This window comes from Nerophis lumbriciformis, linkage group LG31 (genome assembly GCF_033978685.3).
Source record: "Nerophis lumbriciformis linkage group LG31, RoL_Nlum_v2.1, whole genome shotgun sequence".
Classification (NCBI taxonomy): Eukaryota; Metazoa; Chordata; class Actinopteri; order Syngnathiformes; family Syngnathidae; genus Nerophis; species Nerophis lumbriciformis.
Window position 1 is genome coordinate 2,556,480 of NC_084578.2, and position 20,068 is coordinate 2,576,547.

At 37.9% G+C, this 20,068-nt stretch overlaps 1 protein-coding gene across 1 annotated transcript in view; it reads right to left on the bottom strand.

Annotated features, from left to right (window-relative positions):
* The window catches only part of lats2 (large tumor suppressor kinase 2), a 61,069-nt gene that overhangs the window by 20,123 nt on the left and 20,878 nt on the right, over window positions 1-20,068 (bottom strand). The window contains exon 2 of the mRNA XM_061926095.1: window positions 18,398-19,057. Within this exon, the coding sequence (XP_061782079.1) occupies window positions 18,398-18,760 (363 nt within the window). The 5' untranslated portion in view covers window positions 18,761-19,057. The remainder of the gene's footprint in view (window positions 1-18,397; window positions 19,058-20,068) is intronic.

Here is a 20,068-nt window from a genome sequence, read left to right on the forward strand (position 1 = left end):
GGGGGCCCGGGGCCCACTCAAGTATTAACCTACTCAGTGGCCTAGTGGTTAGAGTCTCCACCCTGAGATAGGTAGGTTGTGAGTTCAAACCCCGGCCGAGTCATACCAAAGACTATAAAAAAGGGAGCCATTACCTCCCTGCTTGGCACTCAGCATCAAGGGTTGGAATTGGGGGTTAAATCACCAAAAATTATTCCCGGGCGCGGCCACCGCTGCTGCTCACTGCTCCCCTCACCTCCCAGGGGGCGAACAAGGGTGTTGGGTCAAATGCAGAGAATATTTTCACCACACCTAGTGTGTGTGTGTGTGTGTGTGTGTGTGTGTGTGTGAATATCATTGGTACTTTAACACCGATTTTTTCATTTTAATCGTATTCAATAATTATATCCAATGTCATGTTTTAATTATTTTCAATTCATTATTAGGCACTGAAAAAAAAAAAAGTAAATCAAGTTTGATTTAAAAAAGTATAAAAATAATTTCCCATAAACAAAAAAGTGCCAATAAATTGTGCTCTATCACTGATTTTCTTTTTACATCAAGTTTGATTTAAAAAAGTATAAAAATAATTTCCCATAAACAATAAAGTGCCAATAAATTGTGCTCCATCACTGACAATTTTTTTTACATCAAGTTTGATTTAAAAAAATATAAAAATAATTTCTCATAAACAAAAAAGTGCCAATAAATTGTGCTCTATCACTGATTTTCTTTTTACATCAAGTTTGATTTAAAAAAGTATAAAAATCATTTCCCATAAACAATAAAGTGCCAATAAATTGTGCTCCATCACTGACAATTTTTTTTACATCAAGTTTGATTTAAAAAAGTATAAAAATAATTTCCCATAAACAAAAAAGGGCCAATTAATTGTGCTCCATCACTGAATTTTTTTTTACATCAAGTTTGATTTAAAAAAGTAAAAAAATAATTTCCCATAAACAAAAAAGTGCCAATAAATTGTGCTCTATCACTGATTTTCTTTTTACATCAAGTTTGATTTAAAAAGGTACAAAAATCATTTCCCATAAACAAAAAAGTGCCAATAAATTGTGCTCTATCACTGATTTTCTTTTTACATCAAGTTTGATTTAAAAAAGTATAAAAATAATTTCCCATAAACAAAAAAGTGCCAATAAATTGTGCTCCATCACTGAATTTTTTTTTTTACATCAAATTTGATTGAAAAAAGTATAAAAATAATGTCCCATAAACAAAAAAGTGCCAATAAATTGTACTCCATCACTGAAAATATATATATATTTTTACATCAAATTTGATTTAAAAAAGTATAAAAATAATAATAATAATAATAATAATAATAACTAGGATTTATATAGCGCTTTTCTAAGTACCCAAAGTCGCTTTACATGTAGAACCCATCAATCATTCACACTCGGTGGTGGTAAGCTACTTTCATAACCACAGCTGCCCTGGGGTAGACTGACGGAAAAATAATTTCCCATAAACAAAAAAGTGCCAATAAATTGTGCTCCATTACTAAAAAATGTTTTTACATCAAGTTTGATTTAAAAAAGTATAAAAATAATTTCCCATAAACAAAAAAGTGCCAATAAATTGTACTCCATCACTGATTTTTTTTTTTTACATCAAGTTTGATTTAAAAAAGTATAAATATAATTTCCCATAAACAAAAAAGTGCCAATAAATCGTGCTCTATCACTAATTTTTTTTTTTACATCAAGTTTGATTTAAAAAAGTATAAAAATCATTTCCCATAAACAAAAAAGTGCCAATAAATCGTGCTCTATCACTGATTTTTTTTTTTACATCAAGTTTGATTTCAAAAAGTATAAAAATCATTTCCCATTAACAATAAAGTGCCAATAAATTGTACTACATCACTGACAATTTTTTTTTTACATCAAGTTTGATTTAAAAAAATATAAAAATAATTTCCCATAAACAAAAAAGTGCCAATAAATTGTGCTCCATCACTGAATTTTTTTTTTTATATCAAGTTTGATTTAAAAAAAGTATAAAAATAATTTCCCATAAACAAAAAAGTGCCAATAGATTGATCTCCATCACTGAAATTATTTTTTTTTTTACATCAAATTTGATTTAAAAAAGTATAAAAATAATGTCCCATAAACAATAAAGTGCCAATAAATGGTGCTCCATCACTGACCATTTTGTTTTTACATCAAGTTTGATTTAAAAAATATATAAAAATAATTTCCCATAAACAAAAAAGTGCCAATAAATTGTGCTCATCACTGAAATTTTTTTTTACATCAAGTTTGATTTAAAAAAGTATAAAAATAATTTCCCATAAACAAAAATGTGTTAATTAATTGTGCTCCATCACTGAATTTTTTTTTACATCAAGTTTGATTTAAAAAAGTATAAAAGTAATTTCCCATAAACAAAAAAGTGCCAATACATTGTACTCCATCACTGAAATTATATATTTTTTTACATCAAATTTGATTTAAAAAAGTATAAAAATAATTTCCCATAAACAAAAAAGTGCCAATAAATTGTGCTCTATCACTGATTTTTTTTACATCAAGTTTGATTTAAAAAAGTATAAAAATAATTTCCTATAAACAAAAAAGTGCCAATAAATTGTGCTCCATCACTAAAAACATTTTTTTACATCAAGTTTGATTTAAAAAAGTATAAAAATAATTTCCCATAAATAAAAAAGTGCCAATAAATTGTACTCCATCACTGATTATTTTTTTTTACATCAAGTTTGATTTAGAAAAGTATAAAAATAATTTCCCATAAATAAAAAAGTGCCAATAAATTGTACTCCATCACTGATTTTTTTTTACATCAAGTTTGATTTAAAAAAGTACAAAAATAATTTCCCATAAACAAAAAAGTGCCAATAAATTGTGCTCTATCACTGATTTTTTTTTTTACATCAAATTTGATTTAAAAAGTATAAAAATAATTTCCCATAAACAAGTGGCAATAAATTGTGCTCCATCACTAAAAAAATTTTTTTACATCAAGTTTGATTTAACAAAGTATAAAAATAATTTCCCATAAACAAAAAAGTGCCAATAAATTGTACTCCATCACTGATTTTTTTTTTTTACATCAAGTTTGATTTAAAAAAGTATAAAAATAATTTCCCATAAACAAAAAAAAGTGTCAATAAATTGTGCTCTATCACTGATTTTTTTACATCAAGTTTGATTTAAAAAAGTATAAAAATAATTTCCCATAAACAAAAAAGTGCCAATAAATCGTGCTCTATCACAATTTTTTTTTTTACATCAAGTTTGATTTAAAAAAATATAAAAATAATTTCCCATAAACAATAAAGTGCCAATAAATTGTGCTCCATCACTGACAATTTTTTTTACATCAAGTTTGATTCAAAAAAGTATAAAAATAATTTCCCATAAACAAAAAAGTGCCAAAAAATTGTGCTCCATCACTGAATTTTTTTTTTACATCAAGTTTGATTTAAAAAAATAAAATAAAAATAAAAAATAAATAATTTCCCATAAACAAAAAAATGCCAATAAATTGTGCTTCATCACTGAATTTTTTTTTTACATCAAGTTTGATTTAAAAATATATAAAAATAATTTCCCATAAACAAAAAAGTGCCAATAAATTGTGCTCTATCACTGATTTTTTTTACATCAAGTTTGATTTAAAAAAGTATAAAAATAATTTCCCATAAACAAAAAAGTGCCAATAAATTGTACTCCATCACTGAAATTATTAATTTTTTTTACATCAAATTTGATTTAAAAAAATATAAAAATAATTTCCCATAAACAAAAAAGTGCCAATAAATTGTACTCCATCACTGATTTTTTTTTTTTTTTTACATCAAGTTTGATTTAAAAAAGTATAAAAATAATTTAAAAAGTGCCAATAAATTGTGCTCCCTAATGGATCTTTAAACTGTGCTGGGAATATATTCATCATTATGTTTTAAGTAAATTCAATTAATTATTCGACAGGATAAATGCTGTCAAATGACATCAAAGCATGTGTTCATCATTTCAATCAAGGCTTAGGTCGGGCTGATGCAAAAATAAGCACTAATCAAACACAAAATGAGGGACATCTACACACAATTACGCAGTTCTAAAATAAATACATTCTAACTCAAACTTAAGCGCCACTGGAAATACAGCTTCACCACTTTAATCATGTTTGTTTACGCGTAAGAAATTTCCCTATGACTTTAGCTCCAGACTTCTCTCGTCTGTTGGATATTGACATTACTGCCACAAGTGGTGGAGAAGTGTATTGCAAGTGAGTACCGCTGCACAGCTGAGAAACAGACAATACTAAACACTACTGCCATCTAACGTCTTGGATGTGCAACTGCAACTTAGTGTCATACTTGCAAATGAGACACAGACACGTGATAATGATACAATATGTATAATTATTAGGGGTGTACCGGTATGTGTATTTGTATTGAACCGATCGGTACGGGGGTTCCGGTTCGGTTCGGAGGTGTACCGAACGAGTTTCCACACGGACATATTAAGTACGTTGTGTAAACAATGCACACCGAGGCACAACACACGGCATGCTAGCAGCTAACGGGCTAGGATAGACTGACCATACGTCCTCTTTTCACCGGACATGTCCTCTTTTGCGGAGCTGTCAGGGCGGAGTTTCTTAAATGCCTCAAATGTCCGGCATTTTGAGTTAGGGTTGCGTGTATTTTCAATGTACGTTCAGGGTTAAGAAGGGGTTAAAAACAAAACAAACAGCAGCATTGGTGAGGGAGGGGCAGAGACAGAGAGAGAGAGAGAGTTATGATAAACGCGCATGCGTCGCCAGGCTCTGCTTTTTATCCATAGATTTATCACATTTAATGTTTCATTATCTATAGCAGGGGTGTCAAAAGGAGGCCATTTGCGGCCCACAGCTAATGTTTTAAAGGCCCACGGAACATTCTAAAAATACTATTCAAATAAACAAAAACATAACAAAAGTGAAATAAAAAAGCTTAAAGGTGAAATGTAATTTAGAAAAAGTTGCAATGTTGACTAATAAAACAAAGCTGTTTTTTTTCTTTCAAACTGTCATTGCTCAAAACATAATATTGAATCAAAATCAATGTTATTATGAATTATTGACCTATCCAAGGTTGCCATTACTTCACATCAAATATTTCACTAAGAAAAATATTTTTGGTGGAATATTTTGCAAATTTGGTAAATAAATAACCCCCAAAATTTATATTTTGTTGTTTTCTTACTGTACCGAAAATGAACCGAACCGTGACCTCTAAACCGAGGTACGTACCGAACCAACATTTTTGTGTACCGTTACACCCCTAATATATATATACAGGTAAAAGCCAGTAAATTAGAATATTTTGAAAAACTTGATTTATTTCAGTAATTGCATTCAAAAGGTGTAACTTGTACATTATATTTATTCATTGCACACAGACTGATGCATTCAAATGTTTATTTCATTTAATTTTGATGATTTGAAGTGGCAACAAATGAAAATCCAAAATTCCGTGTGTCACAAAATTAGAATATTACTTAAGGCTAATACAAAAAAGGGATTTTTAGAAATGTTGGCCAACTGAAAAGTATGAAAATGAAAAATATGAGCATGTACAATACTCAATACTTGGTTGGAGCTCCTTTTGCCTCAATTACTGCGTTAATGCGGCGTGGCATGGAGTCGATGAGTTTCTGGCACTGCTCAGGTGTTATGAGAGCCCAGGTTGCTCTGATAGTGGCCTTCAACTCTTCTGCGTTTTTGGGTCTGGCATTCTGCATCTTCCTTTTCACAATACCCCACAGATTTTCTATGGGGCTAAGGTCAGGGGAGTTGGCGGGCCAATTTAGAACAGAAATACCATGGTCCGTAAACCAGGCACGGGTAGATTTTGCGCTGTGTGCAGGCGCCAAGTCCTGTTGGAACTTGAAATCTCCATCTCCATAGAGCAGGTCAGCAGCAGGAAGCATGAAGTGCTCTAAAACTTGCTGGTAGACGGCTGCGTTGACCCTGGATCTCAGGAAACAGAGTGGACCGACACCAGCAGATGACATGGCACCCCAAACCATCACTGATGGTGGAAACTTTACACTAGACTTCAGGCAACGTGGATCCTGTGCCTCTCCTGTCTTCCTCCAGACTCTGGGACCTCGATTTCCAAAGGAAATGCAAAATTTGCATGGTTGGGTGATGGTTTGGGGTGCCATGTCATCTGCTGGTGTCGGTCCACTCTGTTTCCTGAGATCCAGGGTCAACGCAGCCGTCTACCAGCAAGTTTTAGAGCACTTCATGCTTCCTGCTGCTGACCTGCTCTATGGAGATGGAGATTTCAAGTTCCAACAGGACTTGGCGCCTGCACACAGCGCAAAATCTACCCGTGCCTGGTTTACGGACCATGGTATTTCTGTTCTAAATTGGCCCGCCAACTCCCCTGACCTAAGCCCCATAGAAAATCTGTGGGGTATTGTGAAAAGGAAGATGCAGAATGCCAGACCCAAAAACGCAAAAGAGTTGAAGGCCACTATCAGAGCAACCTGGGCTCTCATAACACCTGAGCAGTGCCAGAAACTCATCGACTCCATGCCACGCCGCATTAACGCAGTAATTGAGGCAAAAGGAGCTCCAACCAAGTATTGAGTATTGTACATGCTCATATTTTTCATTTTCATACTTTTCAGTTGGCCAACATTTCTAAAAATCCCTTTTTTGTATTAGCCTTAAGTAATATTCTAATTTTGTGACACACGGAATTTTGGATTTTCATTTGTTGCCACTTCAAATCATCAAAATTAAATGAAATAAACATTTGAATGCATCAGTCTGTGTGCAATGAATAAATATAATGTACAAGTTACACCTTTTGAATGCAATTACTGAAATAAATCAAGTTTTTCAAAATATTCTAATTTACTGGCTTTTACCTGTATATATATATATATATATATATATATATATATAAAAAAATGGACATGTTTGAAAATGTTGCAATAAAAAAAATGAGATTTTGCAATGAAAAACAATTCATATTCACCAACACACACAACAGTACCGAAAATGGGTGTTGTTGAGTACCGGTATCGACTGGAATCGATACCGTATCGTTTCAAATGTGAAGGTTACCCGTCCCTCATCAACACCTTCATCACCTTGCTTCTCACAGGCCCCGCCCACTCCCTCGGTCCGTCTCTCGCCAAGACATCATGGCACACACACACACACACACACACACACACACACACACACACACACACACACACACACACACACACACACACACACACACACACACACGCACACACACACACACACACACACACACACACACACACACGAGCAAGTCACATCCTGTCGAAATCTTGCCGTTACATAAAATGCACGGCGGCGGATTCCATACGTGCGGAGGCCTCTGGGGGAGGAGGGGAAAAATGTAGGCAGGACACACACACACACACACACACACACACACACACACACACACTTTCCTGTCATCCCACCTTCCTCTCCCCCCCTTTTTGTCCCCCACTGAAACATTTCCTCCCTCCCAAAAAGCGGCGGTTATGCAACAAAGAGATGTTGGCTAACTTGCAGCTGGCGAGGAGAAGAGCGGCGAGCTGATAAGAGGCGAGGGCGTGAGCGGGGTCGTGTTTAGCGGCCACACCAAAACACGTTTCCTTTGGGAACCAGGTCTCGCTACTACTTGGAGGATATTAAACACACAATTTCACTTTTTTGTATCGCATCATCGTCTACATTTCACTTTAACGCTCATATTTCTTTAACGTATACCAAAAACTTCGGACTATTAGCCGCTACTTTTTTTCCCTACGCTCTGAACCCTGCGGCTTATAAAAAAGAGCGGCTAATGTATGGATTTTTTTTCCTTGACGGCCATAATGCAAACAGTTTTTTTAAGAAAACAAGCAAATACACTGAAAAGATGCTGCAGTGTCCTTCAATTTGGTGCTTTTAACCAGTTTGTCCATAGCATTTCTACTCGTACGGATTCTTCACTCCAAGCACCGTTTGTAAATTTTACGATGTACAATATAACTAAAACTATTCTTACTTACTATATTTTTGCGTGCTATCGTAATGTGATGACGCTAGCGTCGTTAGCATTAGCTAATGCGCCAACACGTTTACAAGTGTCTGTGTTAGTATTTTTAATTTACAGTTAAAAGTATTGTTTCTCAGTAAATTCACCAAAACGTCACCGTGGAGTTATTAAATCTGTTTAGTGGGTCCGTGACTGTGACTTCTGTTTTGTTTGATCAGCCGTTTTACTGCCTTGTTACAGACACCGTTTGGAAACAATTAAGGAAAACATTTACAGAATATTTCTGTGTAAATAACTCATTTCACAACGTATATATCTGCCACTTATAGTCTGGTGCGGCTAATATATGGAAAAATATGTTTTCTTCCAAAAATTAGTGGGTGCGGTTTATATGCCGGAAATTCCCTATCTTAAACTACATTACCATAAACTGGAACAGGGACACATAGTGGGACAGAGACATATAGTAGGACATAAACTGGAACAGGGACACATAGTGGGACAGAGACATATAGTAGGACATAAACTGGAACAAGGACACATAGTGGGACAGAGACATATAGTAGGACATAAACTGGAACAAGGACACATAGTGGGACAGAGACATATAGTAGGACATAAACTGGAACAAGGACACATAGTGGGACAGAGACATATAGTAGGACATAAACTGGAACAGGGACACATAGTGGGACAGAGACATATAGTAGGACATAAACTGAAACAGGGACACATAGTGGGACAGAGACATATAGTAGGACATAAACTGGAACAAGGACACATAGTGGGACAGAGACATATAGTAAGACATAAACTGGAACAAGGACACATAGTGGGACAGAGACATATAGTAGGACATAAACTGGAACAAGGACACATAGTGGGACAGAGACATATAGTAGGACATAAACTGGAACAGGGACACATAGTGGGACAGAGACATATAGTAGGACATGAACTGGAACAGGGACATAGTGGGACAGAGACATATAGTAGGACATAAACTGGAACAAGGACACATAGTGGGACAGAGACATATAGTAGGACATAAACTGGAACAGGGACATAGTGGGACAGAGACATATAGTAGGACATAAACTGAAACAGGGACATGGTGGGACAGAGACATATAGTAGGACATAAACTGGAACAGGGACACATAGTGGGACAGAGACATATAGTAGGACATAAACTGGAACAGGGACACATAGTGGGACAGAGACATATAGTAGGACATAAACTGGAACAAGGACACATAGTGGGACAGAGACATATAGTAGGACATAAACTGGAACAAGGACACATAGTGGGACAGAGACATATAGTAGGACATAAACTGGAACAAGGACACATAGTGGGACAGAGACATATAGTAGGACATAAACTGGAACAGGGACACATAGTGGGACAGAGACATATAGTAGGACATAAACTGAAACAGGGACACATAGTGGGACAGAGACATATAGTAGGACATAAACTGGAACAAGGACACATAGTGGGACAGAGACATATAGTAGGACATAAACTGGAACAAGGACACATAGTGGGACAGAGACATATAGTAGGACATAAACTGGAACAAGGACACATAGTGGGACAGAGACATATAGTAGGACATAAACTGGAACAGGGACACATAGTGGGACAGAGACATATAGTAGGACATGAACTGGAACAGGGACATAGTGGGACAGAGACATATAGTAGGACATAAACTGGAACAAGGACACATAGTGGGACAGAGACATATAGTAGGACATAAACTGGAACAGGGACATAGTGGGACAGAGACATATAGTAGGACATAAACTGAAACAGGGACATGGTGGGACAGAGACATATAGTAGGACATAAACTTGAACAAGGACACATAGTGGGACAGAGACATATAGTAGGACATAAACTGGAACAAGGACACATAGTGGGACAGAGACATATAGTAGGACATAAACTGGAACAAGGACACATAGTGGGACAGAGACATATAGTAGGACATAAACTGGAACAGGGACATAGTGGGACAGAGACATATAGTAGGACATAAACTGGAACAGGGACACATAGTGGGACAGAGACATATAGTAGGACATAAACTGGAACAAGGACACATAGTGGGACAGAGACATATAGTAGGACATAAACTGGAACAGGGACATAGTGGGACAGAGACATATAGTAGGACATAAACTGGAACAAGGACACATAGTGGAACAGAGACATATAGTAGGACATAAACTGGACCAGGGACATAGTGGGACAGAGACATATAGTAGGACATAAACTGGAACAGGGACACATAGTGGGACAGAGACATATAGTAGGACATAAACTGAAACAGGGACATAGTGGGACAGAGACATATAGTAGGACATGAACTGGAACAGGGACACATAGTGGGACAGAGACATATAGTAGGACATAAACTGGAACAGGGACACATAGTGGGACAGAGACATATAGTAGGACATAAACTGGAACAGGGACATAGTGGGACAGAGACATATAGTAGGACATAAACTGGAACAGGGACACATAGTGGGACAGAGACATATAGTAGGACATAAACTGGAACAGGGACATAGTGGGACAGAGACATATAGTAGGACATAAACTGGAACAGGGACACATAGTGGGACAGAGACATATAGTAGGACATAAACTGGAACAAGGACACATAGTGGGACAGAGACATATAGTAGGACATAAACTGGAACAAGGACACATAGTGGGACAGAGACATATAGTAGGACATAAACTGGAACAGGGACACATAGTGGGACAGAGACATATAGTAGGACATAAACTGGAACAAGGACACATAGTGGGACAGAGACATATAGTAGGACATAAACTGGAACAGGGACACATAGTGGGACAGAGACATATAGTAGGACATAAACTGGAACAAGGACACATAGTGGGACAGAGACATATAGTAGGACATAAACTGGAACAGGGACACATAGTGGGACAGAGACATATAGTAGGACATAAACTGGAACAAGGACACATAGTGGGACAGAGACATATAGTAGGACATAAACTTGAACAAGGACACATAGTGGGACAGAGACATATAGTAGGACATAAACTGGAACAGGGACACATAGTGGGACAGAGACATATAGTAGGACATAAACTGGAACAGGGACACATAGTGGGACAGAGACATATAGTAGGACATAAACTGGAACAAGGACACATAGTGGGACAGAGACATATAGTAGGACATAAACTGGAACAAGGACACATAGTGGGACAGAGACATATAGTAGGACATAAACTGGAACAGGGATATAGTGGGACAGAGACATATAGTAGGACATAAACTGGAACAGGGACACATAGTGGGACAGAGACATATAGTAGGACATAAACTGGAACAAGGACACATAGTGGGACAGAGACATATAGTAGGACATAAACTGGAACAAGGACACATAGTGGGACAGAGACATATAGTAGGACATAAACTGGAACAAGGACACATAGTGGGACAGAGACATATAGTAGGACATAAACTGGAACAAGGACACATAGTGGGACAGAGACATGTAGTAGGACATAAACTGGAACAGGGACACATAGTGGGACAGAGACATATAGTAGGACATAAACTGGAACAAGGACACATAGTGGGACAGAGACATATAGTAGGACATAAACTGGAACAGGGACACATAGTGGGACAGAGACATATAGTAGGACATAAACTGGAACAAGGACACATAGTGGGACAGAGACATATAGTAGGACATAAACTTGAACAAGGACACATAGTGGGACAGAGACATATAGTAGGACATAAACTGGAACAAGGACACATAGTGGGACAGAGACATATAGTAGGACATAAACTGGAACAAGGACACATAGTGGGACAGAGACATATAGTAGGACATAAACTGGAACAGGGACATAGTGGGACAGAGACATATAGTAGGACATAAACTGGAACAGGGACACATAGTGGGACAGAGACATATAGTAGGACATAAACTGGAACAGGGACACATAGTGGGACAGAGACATATAGTAGGACATAAACTGGAACAGGGACACATAGTGGGACAGAGACATATAGTAGGACATAAACTGGAACAAGGACACATAGTGGGACAGAGACATATAGTAGGACATAAACTGAAACAGGGACATAGTGGGACAGAGACATACAGTAGGACATAAACTGGAACAGGGACACATAGTGGGACAGAGACATATAGTAGGACATAAACTGGAACAAGGACACATAGTGGGACAGAGACATATAGTAGGACATAAACTGGAACAGGGACATAGTGGGACAGAGACATATAGTAGGACATAAACTGGAACAAGGACACATAGTGGAACAGAGACATATAGTAGGACATAAACTGGACCAGGGACATAGTGGGACAGAGACATATAGTAGGACATAAACTGGAACAGGGACACATAGTGGGACAGAGACATATAGTAGGACATAAACTGAAACAGGGACATAGTGGGACAGAGACATATAGTAGGACATGAACTGGAACAGGGACACATAGTGGGACAGAGACATATAGTAGGACATAAACTGGAACAGGGACACATAGTGGGACAGAGACATATAGTAGGACATAAACTGGAACAGGGACATAGTGGGACAGAGACATATAGTAGGACATAAACTGGAACAGGGACACATAGTGGGACAGAGACATATAGTAGGACATAAACTGGAACAGGGACACATAGTGGGACAGAGACATATAGTAGGACATAAACTGGAACAGGGACATAGTGGGACAGAGACATATAGTAGGACATAAACTGGAACAGGGACACATAGTGGGACAGAGACATATAGTAGGACATAAACTGGAACAAGGACACATAGTGGGACAGAGACATATAGTAGGACATAAACTGGAACAAGGACACATAGTGGGACAGAGACATATAGTAGGACATAAACTGGAACAGGGACACATAGTGGGACAGAGACATATAGTAGGACATAAACTGGAACAAGGACACATAGTGGGACAGAGACATATAGTAGGACATAAACTGGAACAGGGACACATAGTGGGACAGAGACATATAGTAGGACATAAACTGGAACAAGGACACATAGTGGGACAGAGACATATAGTAGGACATAAACTGGAACAGGGACACATAGTGGGACAGAGACATATAGTAGGACATAAACTGGAACAAGGACACATAGTGGGACAGAGACATATAGTAGGACATAAACTGGAACAGGGACACATAGTGGGACAGAGACATATAGTAGGACATAAACTGGAACAGGGACACATAGTGGGACAGAGACATATAGTAGGACATAAACTGGAACAAGGACACATAGTGGGACAGAGACATATAGTAGGACATAAACTTGAACAAGGACACATAGTGGGACAGAGACATATAGTAGGACATAAACTGGAACAAGGACACATAGTGGGACAGAGACATATAGTAGGACATAAACTGGAACAAGGACACATAGTGGGACAGAGACATATAGTAGGACATAAACTGGAACAGGGACATAGTGGGACAGAGACATATAGTAGGACATAAACTGAAACAGGGACATAGTGGGACAGAGACATATAGTAGGACATAAACTGGAACAAGGACACATAGTGGGACAGAGACATATAGTAGGACATAAACCGGAACAGGGACATAGTGGGACAGAGACATATAGTAGGACATAAACTGGAACAGGGACACATAGTGGGACAGAGACATATAGTAGGACATAAACTGGAACAGGGACATAGTGGGACAGAAACATATAGTAGGACATAAACTGGAACAGGGACACATAGTGGGACAGAGACATATAGTAGGACATAAACTGAAACAGGGACACATAGTGGGACAGAGACATATAGTAGGACATAAACTGGAACAGGGACACATAGTGGGACAGAGACATATAGTAGGACATAAACTGGAACAAGGACACATAGTGGGACAGAGACATATAGTAGGACATAAACTGGAACAGGGACACATAGTGGGACAGAGACATATAGTAGGACATAAACTGGAACAGGGACACATAGTGGGACAGAGACATATAGTAGGACATAAACTGGAACAGGGACACATAGTGGGACAGAGACATATAGTAGGACATAAACTGGAACAAGGACACATAGTGGGACAGTGACATATAGTAGGACATAAACTGGAACAAGGACATAGTGGGACAGAGACATATAGTAGGACATAAACTGGAACAAGGACACATAGTGGGACAGAGACATATAGTAGGACATAAACTGGAACAAGGACACATAGTGGGACAGAGACATATAGTAGGACATAAACTGAAACAGGGACACATAGTGGGACAGAGACATATAGTAGGACATAAACTGGAACAGGGACACATAGTGGGACAGAGACATATAGTAGGACATAAATTGGAACAGGGACACATAGTGGGACAGAGACATATAGTAGGACATAAACTGGAACAGGGACATAATGGGACAGAGACATATAGTAGGACATAAACTGGAACAAGGACATAATGGGACAGAGACATATAGTAGGACATAAACTGGAACAGGGACATAATGGGACAGAGACATATAGTAGGACATAAACTGAAACAGGGACACATAGTGGGACAGAGACATATAGTAGGACATAAACTGGAACAAGGACACATAGTGGGACAGAGACATATAGTAGGACATAAACTGGAACAGGGACACATAGTGGGACAGAGACATATAGTAGGACATAAACTGGAAAAGGGACACATAGTGGGACAGAGACATATAGTAGGACATAAACTGGAACAGGGACACATAGTGGGACAGAGACATATAGTAGGACATAAACTGGAACAGGGACATAGTGAGACAGAGACATATAGTAGGACATAAACTGGAACAGGGACACATAGTGGGACAGAGACATATAGTAGGACATAAACTGGAACAGGGACACATAGTGGGACAGAGACATATAGTAGGACATAAACTGGAACAGGGACACATAGTGGGACAGAGACATATAGTAGGACATAAACTGGAACAGGGACACATAGTGGGACAGAGACATATAGTAGGACATAAACTGGAACAAGGACACATAGTGGGACAGAGACATATAGTAGGACATAAACTGGAACAGGGACACATAGTGGGACAGAGACATATAGTAGGACATAAACTGGAACAGGGACACATAGTGGGACAGAGACATATAGTAGGACATAAACTGGAAAAGGGACACATAGTGGGACAGAGACATATAGTAGGACATAAACTGGAACAGGGACACATAGTGGGACAGAGACATATAGTAGGACATAAACTGGAACAGGGACACATAGTGGGACAGAGACATATAGTAGGACATAAACTGAAACAGGGACATAGTGGGACAGAGACATATAGTAGGACATAAACTGGAACAGGGACACATAGTGGGACAGAGACATATAGTAGGACATAAACTGGAACAGGGACACATAGTGGGACAGAGACATATAGTAGGACATAAACTGAAACAGGGACATAGTGGGACAGAGACATATAGTAGGACATAAACTGGAACAAGGACACATAGTGGGACAGAGACATATAGTAGGACACAAACTGGAACAAGGACACATAGTGGGACAGAGACATATAGTAGGACACAAACTGGAACAAGGACACATAGTGGGACAGAGACATATAGTAGGACATGAACTGGAACAGGGACACATAGTGGGACAGAGACATATAGTAGGACATGAACTGGAACAGGGACACATAGTGGGACAGAGACATATAGTAGGACATAAACTGGAACAGGGACACATAGTGGGACAGAGACATATAGTAGGACATAAACTGGAACAGGGACATAGTGGGACAGAGGTGGGACGTGGCGACTGGACTTGAGCAGAAGGAACTGAACCGCCCTGCTGCCATTGAAAGGGAACTTCCTGTTTGCAGAGCTGACAATGGCGGTCAGGAAGACACGTCCATTGTGGTCTAGAAGCTGTTTCTTAGTGCCCATCTTGTCCCACGCTGTGAATATCAGCTCCCGTTTAGAACATTACAGAACACACCTGACCTCTGACCTATTACATTGTTGAATGTGATATATGACATCCATTACGTTGTTGTATGTGATATATGACATCTATTACGTTGTTGTATGTGATATATGACATCTTTTACATTGTTGTATGTGATATATGACATCTATTACGTTGTATGTGATATATGACATCTATTACATTGTTGTATGTGATATATGACATCTTTTACATTGTTGTATGTGATATATGACATCATTACGTTGTTGTATGTGATATATGACATCTATTACATTGTTGTATGTAATATATGACATCTATTACATTGTTGTATGTGATATATGACATCTATTACATTGTTGTATGTGATATATGACATCTATTACATTGTTGTATGTGATATATGACATCTATTACATTGTTGTATGTGATATATGACATCTATTACGTTGCTGTATGTGATATATGACATCTATTACGTTGTATGTGATATATGACATCCATTACGTTGTTGTATGTGATATGACATCATTACATTGTTGTATGTGATATATGACATCTATTACATTGTTGTATGTGATATATGACATCTATTACATTGTTGTATGTGATATATGACATCTATTACATTGTTGTATGTGATATATGACATCTATTACATTGTTGTATGTGATATATGACATCTATTACGTTGTATGTGATATATGACATCCATTACGTTGTTGTATGTGATATGACATCATTACATTGTTGTATGTGATATATGACATCTATTACATTGTTGTATGTGATATATGACATCTATTACATTGTTGTATGTGATATATGACATCTATTACATTGTTGTATGTGATATATGACATCCATTACATTGTTGTATGTGATATATGACATCTATTACATTGTTGTATGTGATATATGACATCCATTACGTTGTTGTATGTGATATATGACATCTATTACATTGTTGTATGTGATATATGACATCTATTACATTGTTGTATGTGATATATGACAGCTATTACGTTGTTGTATGTGATATATGACATCTATTACATTGTTGTATGTGATATATGACATCTATTACATTGTTGTATGTGATATATGACATCTATTACGTTGTTGTATGTGATATATGACATCTATTACATTGTTGTATGTGATATATGACATCTATTACGGTGTTGTATGTGATATATGACATCTATTATGTTGTTGTATGTGATATATGACATCTATTACGTTGTTGTATGTGATATATGACATTTATTACGTTGTTGTATGTGATATATGACATCTATTACGGTGTTGTATGTGATATATGACATCTATTACATTGTTGTATGTGATATATGACATCTATTACGTTGTTGTATGTGATATATGACATCATTACATTGTTGTATGTGATATATGACATCTATTACATTGTTGTATGTGATATATGACATCTATTACATTGTTGTATGTGATATATGACATCTATTACGTTGTTGTATGTGATATATGACATCTATTACATTGTTGTATGTGATATATGACATCTATTACATTGTTGTATGTGATATATGACATCTACTACGTTGTTGTATGTGATATATGACATCTATTACATTGTTGTATGTGATATATGACATCTATTACGGTGTTGTATGTGATATATGACATCTATTATGTTGTTGTATGTGATATATGACATCTATTACGTTGTTGTATGTGATATATGACATTTATTACGTTGTTGTATGTGATATATGACATAGTTACATTGTTGTATGTGATATATGACATCTATTACGTTGTTGTATGTGATATATGACATCTATTATGTTGTTGTATGTGATATATGACATCTGTTACATTGTTGTATGTGATATATGACATCTATTACATTGTTGTATGTGATATATGGCATCTATTACATTGTTGTATGTGATATATGACATCTATTACGTTGTTGTATGTGATACATGACATCTATTACGGTGTTGTATGTGATATATGACATCTATTACATTGTTGTATGTGATATATAACATCTATTACGTTGTTGTATGTGATATATGACATCTATTACGGTGTTGTATGTGATATATGACCTCTATTACATTGTTGTATGTGATATATGACATCTATTACATTGTTGTATGTGATATATGACATCTATTACGTTGTTGTATGGAATAATTAACTTTAATATGTGACATGTATTACGTTGTTGTATGTGAAAGCGCTGACAAGTAGTGGTCGTCCAACAAGGAACATTTAGGAGAGACAAAAGCAGGGGCGGCATGCATGAAAAAGGGGGCGTGGCCACTCACCTGGTCACAGCCAGCGTTGACCAGCTCCTGCAGCATCTGCCGGTTCACCTCCCCAGCAGGGGGCCCCGACCCGGACGAGGGGCCCGACTCATTGGCGAAGGGCATGAGGGACTTGCGTATTTCTCGCAGGGCGTTCTGGTAGTTGTAGAACTTCTGGGGGGGTCTCACGGGCTGCTGCCGCCCCGCCCCGTCCTTGCCACCTTTGCAGTCGGCGGGGCGGCCGCCCTCGGTCCGGGACACGCCCCCCCCGTGCAGGGCCTGGCTCACCAGCTTGGCGGGCTGCTTCAGGCCCTCCTTGATCTCCTGAAGCCTCTGGCGGGTGTTGCCCACATAGGGGGCCGCCGGGAATGTCTTGGGCCTCATGGTTGAGGGGCCCCGGGTCAGGCACCCGGCGCGGGGACCCCTCGCGCTCAAACACTGACGCCCACGCGGGCGGATTGAAATCAATTCTCCTGACGCAGATGCAAGATTTCTAAGGTTTGTCCCCGATGGTGGTCTCTGCTGACTCCGACGGTGGGGGGGGGGGACTCAGGTGGTGAGGATGGCTCCTACAGGCGCTCCATGGTGTGCCTTTCAAGGCTCAGGTTCCAGCTTGTTCCAGCACATGCAGCCGCTCACAAGGGAGACTTGCAGCCACACCATGATGATGACAGCCTGCGCCTGCACATGGAGGGTACAACACATGGACTTACATCCTGGACTCTACACATGGACTAAATCTATATCACCTTACAGTATGTATATCTATATAAACACATGATATATCTATATAAACACATGATATATATATATATATATATATATATATATATATATATATATATATATATATATATCAGTGACGTGCAGTCACTAGAGGCAGGTGAGGCCCCGCCTCACCTGCCTCTAGTAGTGTAATGGAAAGAAAAAAAATGTAAAAAGAAAAAAAACAAAATAAATTGTTATATGTATCCAGTGATTATACTATAACGTTATTTTCCATTTAACTTCACCAGTTTTAGATTATTTTTTATTCAAAATCGCTGAATTTTCACATTTGCCGTTCAAATACTGAGAAGAGACGGTGCGGTGAACAGCAGCCAGTCGAGGCACGTCACTCAGTGCCTCAACATGGACGGACTCGGCTAACTGCTGGCCTGCTGTGCAGTGAGACCGTATTGCTATATGAATTATATTATACATTTCCATAGTTTAGTTAGCTGAGGTATATAATGTACAGTGTATTTTGTCAACAACTGTATGTGTGTAACGTATTTATTGTGCTGAGCGATCATAAAACGGCGGCAAAAGACACACTGGCTGAGGCTCGCCTCCTGCACCCCCGCCGTAGAATTGTTATATCAACTAAAGCCCACACTTAAACTTTCCACGTGCAAGATTGAATCTATTTAAAAAAATTATTTCATAAGAAGCCAAAAAGTGCAAAAACAATAATGTTCGTGTTGGAGGAGTTGTGAATGACTGCAGGGACACAACATTAGGTACACCTGCAGACTGCAGGTGTACCTAATTCACAACTCCTCCAACACGAATATTATTGTTTTTGCACTTTTTGGCTTCTTATCAAATAACTTTTGTAACCTATTTTCATGGGCTTTCCTCTTTGTGATGTTAAGTTCCTGTTATGCGCTGTTATACAGTATATGCCTTGAGCTCTTATTTTGAAGGCGC